This window comes from Oncorhynchus mykiss, chromosome 21 (assembly GCF_057628025.1).
Source record: "Oncorhynchus mykiss isolate SJ-2025 chromosome 21, ASM5762802v1, whole genome shotgun sequence".
Lineage (NCBI taxonomy): Eukaryota > Metazoa > Chordata > Actinopteri > Salmoniformes > Salmonidae > Oncorhynchus > Oncorhynchus mykiss.
In genome coordinates, this window is record NC_143042.1 from 57,690,196 (window position 1) to 57,702,500 (window position 12,305).

Below are 12,305 nucleotides of genomic sequence, written 5' to 3' on the forward strand. Positions count from 1 at the left end.
GTTATAATACTGCTGACCTATCTAACTGTTATAATACTGCTGACCTATCTAACTACTAGTTATAGTACTGCTGACCTATCTAACTATTATAATACTGCTGACCTATCTAACTACTAGTTATAGTACTGCTGACCTATCTAACTATTATAATACTGCTGACCTATCTAACTGTTATAATACTGCTGACCTATCTAAGTACTAGTTATAGTATTGCTGACCTATCTAACTACTAGTTATAGTACTGCTGACCGATCTAACTATTAGTTATAGTACTGCTGACCTATCTAACTATTATAGTACTGCTGACCTATCTAACTGTTATAATACTGCTGACCTATCTAAGTACTAGTTATAGTATTGCTGACCTATCTAACTACTAGTTATAGTACTGCTGACCGATCTAACTATTAGTTATAATACTGCTGACCTATCTAACTGTTTAAATACTGCTGACCTATCTAACTACTAGTTATAGTACTGCTGACCTATCTAACTATTATAATACTGCTGACCTATCTAACTACTAGTTATAGTACTGCTGACCTATCTAACTGTTATAATACTGCTGACCTATCTAACTGTTATAATACTGCTGACCTATCTAAGTGTTATAATACTGCTGACCTATCTAACTGTTATAATACTGCTGACCTATCTAACTACTAGTTATAGTACTGCTGACCTATCTAACTATTATAATACTGCTGACCTATCTAACTATTAGTTATAGTACTGCTGACCTATCTAACTATTAGTTATAGTACTGCTGACCTATCTAACTATTAGTTATAGTACTGCTGACCTATCTAACTACTAGTTATAGTACTGCTGACCTATCTAACTATTATAATACTGCTGACCTATCTAACTACTAGTTATAGTACTGCTGACCTATCTAACTATTATAATACTGCTGACCTATCTAACTACTAGTTATAGTACTGCTGACCTATCTAACTATTATAATACTGCTGACCTATCTAACTACTAGTTATAGTACTGCTGACCTATCTAACTACTAGTTATAGTACTGCTGACCTATCTAACTATTAGTTATAATACTGCTGACCTATCTAACTGTTATAATACTGCTGACCTATCTAACTACTAGTTATAGTACTGCTGACCTATCTAACTACTAGTTATAGTACTGCTGACCTATCTAACTGTTATAATACTGCTGACCTATCTAACTACTAGTTATAGTACTGCTGACCTATCTAACTATTATAATACTGCTGACCTATCTAACTATTAGTTATAGTACTGCTGACCTATCTAACTATTAGTTATAGTACTGCTGACCAATCTAACTATTATAATACTGCTGACCTATCTAACTACTAGTTATAGTACTGCTGACCTATCTAACTATTATAATACTGCTGACCTATCTAACTATTAGTTATAATACTGCTGACCTATCTAACTGTTATAATACTGCTGACCTATCTAACTACTAGTTATAGTACTGCTGACCTATCTAACTATTATAATACTGCTGACCTATCTAACTACTAGTTATAGTACTGCTGACCTATCTAACTATTATAATACTGCTGACCTATCTAACTATTAGTTATAGTACTGCTGACCTATCTAACTATTAGTTATAGTACTGCTGACCTATCTAACTATTAGTTATAGTACTGCTGACCTATCTAACTATTAGTTATAGTACTGCTGACCTATCTAACTATTAGTTATAGTACTGCTGACCTATCTAACTATTAGTTATAGTACTGCTGACCTATCTAACTATTAGTTATAGTACTACTGACCTATCTAACTGTTATAATACTGCTGACCTATCTAACTATTAGTTATAGTACTGCTGACCTATCTAACTGTTATAATACTGCTGACCTATCTAACTATTAGTTATAGTACTGCTGACCTATCTAACTACTAGTTATAGTACTGCTGACCTATCTAACTATTAGTTATAGTACTGCTGACCTATCTAACTGTTAGTTATTGTACTGCTGACCTATCTAACTACTAGTTATAGTACTGCTGACCTATCTAACTGTTATAATACTGCTGACCTATCTAACTATTAGTTATAGTACTGCTGACCTATCTAACTACTAGTTATAGTACTGCTGACCTATCTAACTATTAGTTATAGTACTGCTGACCTATCTAACTACTAGTTATAGTACTGCTGACCTATCTAACTATTAGTTATTGTACTGCTGACCTATCTAACTATTATAATACTGCTGACCTATCTAACTACTAGTTATAGTACTGCCGACCTATCTAACTATTAGTTATAATACTGCTGACCTATCTAACTATTACTATAACTGTCTTACTGTCTCTCTCTCTGTCTCCCCTCTCTCCTTCTGTCTGGTTTCTCTGTCTCCCCTCTCTCTCCATCTGTCTGGTTTCTCTGTCTCCCCTCACTCCTTCTGTCTGGTTCTCTGTCTCCCCTCACTCCTTCTGTCTGGTTCTCTGTCTCCCCTCTCTCTCCTTCTGTCTGGTTGCTCTGTCTCCCCTCACTCCTTCTGTCTGGTTTATCTGTCTCCCCTCTCTCTCCTTCTGTCTGGTTTCTCTGTCTCCCCTCTCTCCTTCTGTCTGGTTCTCTGTCTCCCCTCTCTCTCCTTCTTTCTGGTTGCTCTGTCTCCCCTCACTCCTTCTGTCTGGTTTCTCTGTCTCCCCTCTCTCTCCTTCTGTCTGGTTTCTCTGTCTCCCCTCTCTCTCCTTCTGTCTGGTTTCTCTGTCTCCCCTCTATCATTGTGTGTGTGTAGGTTGCTGATGAGGACATGACCATGGGTGAAGTGTGTCCTCAGAAGAGGACCTCGACAAAGAACTATATTCGTCTTCTCCTCCTCATCCTCGTCCCTGTTGTCAGCCTGCTAACCTGTCTACTGCTGGTTCTACTGGCCTTCTCAGGTACACACACATACACACACCACACACATACACACACCACTTCTCCCTGACCATCACAACGTCTCTCCACTTCTCCCTGACCATCACAACGTCTCTCCACTTCTCCCTGACCATCACAACGTCTCTCCACTTCTCCCTGACCATCACAACGTCTCTCTACTTCTCCCTGACCATCACAACGTCTCTCCACTTCTCCCTGACCATCACAACGTCTCTCTACTTCTCCCTGACCATCACAACGTCTCTCCACTTCTCCCTGACCATCACAACGTCTCTCCACTTCTCCCTGACCATCACAACGTCTCTCCACTTCTCCCTGACCATCAAAACGTACGTCTCTCCACTTCTCCCTGACCATCAAAACGTACGTCTCTCCACTTCTCCCTGACCATCACAACGTCTCTCCACTTCTCCCTGACCATCACAAAGTCTGTCTCTCCACTTCTCCCTGACCATCAAAACGTACGTCTCTCCACTTCTCCCTGACCATCACACCGTCTCTCCACTTCTCCCTGACCATCACACCGTCTCTCCACTTCTCCCTGACCATCACAACGTCTCTCTACTTCTCCCTGACCATCACAACGTCTCTCTACTTCTCCCTGACCATCACAACGTCTCTCTACTTCTCCCTGACCATCACAACGTCTCTCCACTTCTCCCTGACCATCACAACGTCTCTCCACTTCTTCCTGACCACCACAACGTCTCTCTACTTCTCCCTGACCATCACAACGTCTCTCCACTTCTCCCTGACCATCACAACGTCTCTCCACTTCTCCCTGACCATCACAACGTCTCTCCACTTCTCCCTGACCATCACAACGTCTCTCCACTTCTCCCTGACCATCACAACGTACGTCTCTCCACTTCTCCCTGACCATCACAACGTCTCTCCACTTCTCCCTGACCATCACAACGTCTCTCCACTTCTCCCTGACCATCACAACGTCTCTCTACTTCTCCCTGACCATCACAACGTCTCTCTACTTCTCCCTGACCATCACAACGTACGTCTCTCCACTTCTCCCTGACCATCACAACGTACGTCTCTCCACTTCTCCCTGACCATCACAACGTATGTCTCTCCACTTCTCCCTGACCATCACAACGTCTCTCCACTTCTCCCTGACCATCACAACGTCTCTCCACTTCTCCCTGACCATCACAACGTCTCTCTACTTCTCCCTAACCATCACAACGTCTCTCCACTTCTCCCTGACCATCACAACGTCTGTCTCTCTACTTCTCCCTGACCATCACAACGTCTGTCTCTCTACTTCTCCCTGACCATCACAACGTCTCTCTACTTCTCCCTGACCATCACAACGTCTCTCTACTTCTCCCTGACCATCACAACGTCTCTCTACTTCTCCCTGACCATCACAACGTCTCTCTACTTCTCCCTGACCATCACAACGTCTCTCTACTTCTCCCTGACCATCACAACGTCTCTCTACTTCTCCCTGACCATCACAACATCTCTCTACTTCTCCCTGACCATCACAACGTCTCTCTACTTCTCCCTGACCATCACAACGTCTCTCTACTTCTCCCTGACCATCACAACGTCTCTCCACTTCTCCCTGACCATCACACCGTCTCTCCACTTCTCCCTGACCATCACACCGTCTCTCCACTTATCCCTGACCATAACAACGTCTCACCACTTCTCCCTGACCATCACAACGTCTCTCTACTTCTCCCTGACCATCACAACGTCTCTCTACTTCTCCCTGACCATCACAACGTCTGTCTCTCTACTTCTCCCTGACCATCACAACGTCTGTCTCTCTACTTCTCCCTGACCATCACAACGTCTCTCTACTTCTCCCTGACCATCACAACATCTCTCCACTTCTCCCTGACCATCACACCGTCTCTCCACTTCTCCCTGACCATCACACCGTCTCTCCACTTATCCCTGACCATCAAAACGTCTCACCACTTCTCCCTGACCATCACAACGTCTCTCTACTTCTCCCTGACCATCACAACGTCTCTCTACTTCTCCCTGACCATCACAACGTCTGTCTCTCTACTTCTCCCTGACCATCACAACGTCTCTCTACTTCTCCCTGACCATCAAAACATCTCTCTACTTCTCCCTGACCATCACAATGTCTCTCCACTTCTCCCTGACCATCACAACGTCTGTCTCTCTACTTCTCCCTGACCATCACAACGTCTCTCTACTTCTCCCTGACCATCACAACATCTCTCTACTTCTCCCTGACCATCACAACATCTCTCTACTTCTCCCTGACCATCACAACATCTCTCCACTTCTCCCTGACCATCTCTCCACTCCTCCCTTACCATCACAACGTCTGTCTACTTCTCCCTGACCATCACAACGTCTCTCTACTTCTCTCTGACCATCACAACGTCTGTGTACTTCTCCCTGACCATCACAACATCTCTCCACTTCTCCCTGACCATCACAACGTCTGTCTACTTCTCCCTGACCATCACAACGTCTGTCTACTTCTCCCTGACCATCACAACGTCTCTCCACTTCTCCCTGACCATCACAACGTCTCTCTACTTCTCTCTGACCATCACAACGTCTGTGTACTTCTCCCTGACCATCACAACATCTCTCCACTTCTCCCTGACCATCACAACGTCTGTCTACTTCTCCCTGACCATCACAACGTCTGTCTACTTCTCCCTGACCATCACAACGTCTCTCCACTTCTCCCTGACCATCACAACATCTCTCTACTTCTCCCTGACCATCACACCGTCTCTCCACTCCTCCCTGACCATCACACCGTCTCTCCACTTATCCCTGACCATCACAACGTCTCACCACTTCTCCCTGACCATCACAACGTCTCTCTACTTCTCCCTGACCATCACAACGTCTCTCTACTTCTCCCTGACCATCACAACGTCTGTCTCTCTACTTCTCCCTGACCATCACAACGTCTCTCTACTTCTCCCTGACCATCACAACGTCTCTCTACTTCTCCCTGACCATCACAACATCTATCTACTTCTCCCTGACCATCACAATGTCTCTCCACTTCTCCCTGACCATCACAACGTCTGTCTCTCTACTTCTCCCTGACCATCACAACGTCTCTCTACTTCTACCTGACCATCACAACATCTCTCTACTTCTCCCTGACCATCACAACATCTCTCTACTTCTCCCTGACCATCACAACATCTCTCCACCTCTCCCTGACCATCTCTCCACTTCTCCCTGACCATCACAACGTCTCTCTACTTCTCCCTGACCATCACAACGTCTCTCTACTTCTCCCTGACCATCACAACGTCTCTCTACTTCTCCCTGACCATCACAACGTCTCTCTACTTCTCCCTGACCATCACAACGTCTCTCCACTTCTCCCTGACCATCACAACGTCTCTCTACTTCTCCCTGACCATTACAACGTCTCTCCACTTCTCCCTGACCATCACAACTTCTCTCCACTTCTCCCTGACCATCACAACATCTGTCTACTTCTCCCTGACCATCACAACGTCTCTCCACTTCTCCCTGACCATCACAACGTCTCTCTACTTCTCCCTGACCATCACAACGTCTGTCTACTTCTCCCTGACCATCACAACGTCTCTCCACTTCTCCCTGACCATCACAACGTCTCTCCACTTCTCCCTGACCATCACAACGTCTCTCCACTTCTCCCTGACCATCACAACGTCTCTCTACTTCTCCCTGACCATCACAACGTCTCTCTACTTCTCCCTGACCATCACAACGTCTCTCCACTTCTCCCTGACCATCACAACGTCTCTCTACTTCTCCCTGACCATCACAACGTCTCTCTACTTCTCCCTGACCATCACAACGTCTCTCTACTTCTCCCTGACCATCACAACGTCTCTCTACTTCTCCCTGACCATCACAACGTCTCTCTACTTCTCCCTGACCATCACGTCTCTCTACTTCTCCCTGACCATCACAACGTCTCTCTACTTCTCCCTGACCATCACAACGTCTGTCTCTCTACTTCTCCCTGACCATCACAACGTCTCTCTACTTCTCCCTGACCATCACAACGTCTCTCTACTTCTCCCTGACCATCACAACGTCTCTCCACTTCTCCCTGACCATCACAACGTCTCTCCACTTCTCCCTGACCATCACAACGTCTCTCCACTTCTCCCTGACCATCACAACGTCTCTCTACTTCTCCCTGACCATCACAACGTCTCTCTACTTCTCCCTGACCATCACAACGTCTCTCTACTTCTCCCTGACCATCACAACGTCTCTCCACTTCTCCCTGACCATCACAACGTCTCTCTACTTCTCCCTGACCATCACAACGTCTCTCTACTTCTCCCTGACCATCACAACGTCTCTCTACTTCTCCCTGACCATGAATGTATTTGTTTTGTATGTGTCCTTTATTTAACTAAGTTCGTTAAGAACACATTCTTATTTAAAGTGACGTCCCCGGCCAAACCCGGACGACACTGCGGCCAATTGTGTGCCACCCTATGGGGAATCCAAATCACGGCCGGTTGTGATACAGCCTGGAATCGAACCAGGGTCTCTAGTGACACCTCTAGCACTGAGATGCAGTGTCCTAGACAGCAGTGTCTTAGACAGCCACTCGGGAGCCCAAATGACATATCTCTCTTCGATTCTCCCTGACCATCACAACGTACAGTACCAGTCAAAAGTTTAGACACCTTCTCATTCCAGGGTTTTTCTTTATTTTGACTATTTTCTACATTGTAGAATAATAGTGAAGACATCAACAATATGAAATAACATATGGAATCATGTAGTAACCAAAAAAAATGTCAAAGTAGTCACCCTTTGCCTTGATGACGGATTTGCACGCTCTTGGGATTCTCTCAACCAGCTTCATGAGATAGTCACCTGGAATGCATTTCAATTAATGCCTTTGAGCCAATCAGTTGTGTTGTGACAAGGTAGTGGTGGAATGCAGAAGATAGCCCTATTTGGTAAAAGACCACGTCCATATTATGGCAAGAACAGCTCAAATAGGCAGACTTTACTTTAAGACATGAAGGTCAGTCAATACGGAAGATTTCAAGAAATTTGAAAGTTTCTTTAAGTGCCGTCACAATAACCATTGTGCTATGGTGAAACTGGCTCTCATGAGGACCGCTACAGGAAAGGAAGACCCAGAGTTACCTCTGCTGCAGAGGAGAAGTTCATTACAGTTACCAGCTTTAGGTTGCAGCCCTAAGAAATGCTTCAAAGTAACAGACACATCTCAACATCAACTGTTCAGAGGAGACTGTGTGAATCAGGTCTTCATGGTCGATTTGCTGCAAAGGAACCACTACTAAAGGACACCAATAAGAAGAAGAGACTTTCTCCAAGAAACACAAACAATGGCGCAGAGTAGGTGTATGGATGATCTTCGCATGTGTAGTTCCCACCATGAAGCATGGAGGAGGAGGTGTGATGGAGTGGGGGTGCTTTGCTGGTGACACTGCCCTGAATGACAGGTCGCCACTGAGACTGTATAGTATTGATTAATCAACTGTTATCAGAACGTCTATCTCTTCAATATATGTGTTTGTTGTGTTTCAGGAATCTTTGGGAATGTTTTCTTTATGGGAGTAGAGTCAGGAGAGTCGGACCCACTCTTCGGCACGGCGTACCCTGTCTCCACGGACACTCCGTTCACCGCTATCGGGACCTCTCCCGTTAACCCTAACGTGACCAGACCTGCCAGGACAGCGACCGCAGACCGACCCGACCATGAACACAACCTCAAACCAACTGGAACTCACTATATTCCACACACGGGCACTACTGTCACACACTCCTCTTCATCCTCTTCTTACTTCTCTTCCACAACTCCTCCCACCGTGGTTCACACAGACCCTCGTGATTGGGTGACCTCTATGACATCACTGGGCACCTCCTTGCCAATCAGCACCACCCAAGATCCTTCGAGTCCCGCCTCCAACCAAGGTAAGAACCCCCCCCCCTCTCTCTCTCTTTCTCTCATTCAATTCAATAGACTTTATTGACATGGAAAGTTAAATTACTTATACTGTCAAAGTATACAGATAACAAAAAAAGGTGTGGTAGTAGACCAGTGTCAACATGACTGAGAAGACACATGACCTGGTAGTAGACCAGTATCAACATGACTGAGAAGACACATGACCTGGTAGTAGACCAGTGTCAACATGACTGAGAAGACACATGACCTGGTAGTAGACCAGTGTCAACATGACTGAGAAGACACATGACCTGGTAGTAGACCAGTGTCAGCATAACTGAGAAGACACATGACCTGGTAGTAGACCAGTGTCAACATGACTGAGAAGACACATGACCTGGTAGTAGACCAGTGTCAACATGACTGAGAAGACACATGACCTGGTAGTAGACCAGTGTCAACATGACTGAGAAGACACATGACCTGGTAGTAGACCAGTGTCAACATGACTGAGAAGACACATGACCTGGTAGTAGATCTCTGGGCAGCCAGGTTTGTCGGTGACGACCGGTCTCTATAGCCAGACTGTCCTCTCTGGGCAACCAGGTTGGTCTGTGACGACCGGTCTCTATAGCCAGACTGTCCTCTCTGGGCAGCCAGGTTTGTCGGTGACGACCGGTCTCTATAGCCAGACTGTCCTCTCTGGGCAGCCAGGTTGGTCTGTGACGACCGGTCTCTATAGCCAGACTGTCCTCTCTGGGCAGCCAGGTTTGTCGGTGACGACCGGTCTCTATAGCCAGACTGTCCTCTCTGTCAGCCAGGTTGGTCTGTGACGACCGGTCTCTATAGCCAGACTGTCCTCTCTGGGCAGCCAGGTTTGTCTGTGGCGACCGGTGTCTATAGCCAGCCTGTCCTCTCTGGGCAGCCAGGTTTGTCTGTGACGACCGGTTTCTATAGCCAGACTGTCCTCTCTGGGCAGCCAGGTTGGTCTGTGACGACCGGTGTCTATAGCCAGATTGTCCTCTCTGGGCAGCCAGGTTGGTCTGTGACGACTGGTCTCTATAGCCAGACTGTCCTCTCTGGGCAGCCAGGTTTGTCTGTGACGACCGTTCTCTATAGCCAGACTGTCCTCTCTGGGCAGCCAGGTTTGTCTGTGACGACCGGTCTCTATAGCCAGACTGTCCTCTCTGGGCAGCTAGGTTGGTCTGTGACGACCGGTCTCTATATAGCCAGACTGTGCTCTCTGGGCAGCCAGGTTGGTCTGTGACGACCGGCCTCTATAGCCAGACTGTCCTCTCTGGGAAGCCAGGTTGGTCTGTGACGACCGGTCTCTATAGCCAGACTGTCCTCTCTGGGCAGCCAGGTTGGTCTGTGACGACCGGTCTCTACAGCCAGCCTGTCCTCTTTGGGCAGCCAGGTTGGTCTGTGACAACCGGTCTCTATAGCCAGCCTGTCCTCTCTGGGCAGCCAGGTTTGTCTGTGACGACCGGTCTCTATAGCCAGCCTGTCCTCTCTGGGCAGCCAGGTTGGTCTGTGACGACCGGTCTCTACAGCCAGCCTGTCCTCTTTGGGCAGCCAGGTTGGTCTGTGACAACCGGTCTCTATAGCCAGCCTGTCCTCTCTGGGCAGCCAGGTTGGTCTGTGACGACCGGTCTCTATAGCCAGCCTGTCCTCTCTGGGCAGCCAGGTTGGTCTGTGACGACCGGTCTCTATAGCCAGACTGTCCTCTCTGGGCAGCCAGGTTTGTCTGTGATGACCGGTCTCTATAGCCAGCCTGTCCTCTCTGGGCAGCCAGGTTGGTCTGTGATGACCGGTCTCTATAGCCAGCCTGTCCTCTCTGGGCAGCCAGGTTTGTCTGTGACGACCGGTCTCTATAGCCAGACTGTCCTCTCTGGGCAGCCAGGTTGGTCTGTGACGACCGGTCTCTATAGCTAGCCTGTCCTCTCTGGGCAGCCAGGTTGGTCTGTGATGACCGGTCTCTATAGCCAGACTGTCCTCTCTGAGTCTGTACCTAGTCAGTTTTTTCCTCAGTTTTATATCAGTCACATGGTGGTCAGAACCTTATGCAGAGTTGCAAAGAAAAAGCCATATCATATAACTGGCCAATAAAAAGAAAATATTAAGATGGCAAAATAACACAGACACTGGAGAGAGGAACTCTATATAGATGGTCAGCCATCCCGGAGTCGTCTCTTCACTGTTGACGTTGAGACTGGACAGAGTTCCTCTGCCTAGAAGACCAGCATCCCGGAGTCGCCTCTTCACTGTTGACGTTGAGACTGGACAGAGGATCTCTGACTAGAAGGCCAGCATCCCAGAGTCACCTCTTCACTGACTGGTGTTTTGTGGGTACTATTTAATGAAGCTGCCAGTTGAGGACTTGTGAGGCATCTGTTTCTCAAACTAGACACTCTAATGTACTTGTCCTCTTGCTCAACTGTGCACCGGGGCCTCCCACTCCTCTTTCTAATCTGGTTAGAGCCAGTTCACGCTGTTCTGTGAAGGGAGTAGTACACAGCGTTGTACGAGATCTTCAGTTTCTTGGCAATTACTCACATGGAATAGCCTTCATTTCTCATAACAAGAATAGACTGACGGGTTTCAGAAGAAAGTTCTTTGTTTCTGGACATTTTGAGCCTGTAATTGAACCCACAAATGCTGATGCTCCAGATACTCAACTAGTCTAAAGAAGGCCAGTTTTATTGCTTCTTTAATCAGGACAACAGTTTTCAGCTGTGCTAACATAATTGCAAAAAGGTTTTTTAATGATCAATTAGCTTTTTAAAATGATAAACTTGGATTAGCTAACCCAACGTGACATTGGAACACAGGAGTGATGGTTGCTGATAATGGACCTCTGTATGTCTATGTAGATATTCCATTAAAAATCAACCATTTCCAGCTACAATAGTCAATTAAAACATTAACAATGTCTACACTGTATTTCTGATCAATTTGATCAATTATTTTAATGGACAAAAAATATATATTTTCTTTCAAGAACGTGGAAATTTCTAAGTGACCCCAAACTTTTGAACAGTAGTGTGTATCTCAATGACTTCCTTAGATTTCTCCAATCATTATCAAACCATTTTTCATTCTCTATTCTCTTTCTATTCTCTCTGTGAAGGCTCTGAGAGAGGTCTCAGTGGGCTGACTGTGAAGGCACTGAGGTGTCAGTGGGCTGACTGTGAAGGCACTGAGGGGGGTGTCAGTGGGCTGACTGTGAAGGCTCTGAGAGAGGTGTCAGAGGGCTGACTGTGAAGCCTCTGAGAGAGGTGTCAGTGGGCTGACTGTGAAGGCTCTGAGAGAGGTGTTAGTGGGCTGACTGTGAAGGCTCTGAGAGAGGTGTCAGTGGGCTGACTGTGAAGGCTCTGAGAGAGGTGTTAGTGGGCTGACTGTGAAGGCTCTGAGGTGTATGTGTATGTGGGGAGGGAAAGGTTGTTGCTTCCTGGTAGGTGTTTATCCCCATGACTGTTAACAGTGTCT

At 46.6% G+C, this 12,305-nt stretch overlaps 1 protein-coding gene across 3 annotated transcripts in view; it reads left to right on the plus strand.

Moving 5' to 3' along the window:
- corin (corin, serine peptidase) overlaps positions 1 to 12,305 on the plus strand; it is a 105,985-nt gene that overhangs the window by 14,642 nt on the left and 79,038 nt on the right. For all 3 annotated transcript variants that reach the window (XM_036958423.2, XM_090214952.1, XM_090214953.1), the window contains exons 2-3: positions 2,757 to 2,901; positions 8,456 to 8,842. In XM_036958423.2, coding sequence (XP_036814318.2) covers positions 2,757 to 2,901; positions 8,456 to 8,842 — 532 coding nt within the window. The remainder of the gene's footprint in view (positions 1 to 2,756; positions 2,902 to 8,455; positions 8,843 to 12,305) is intronic.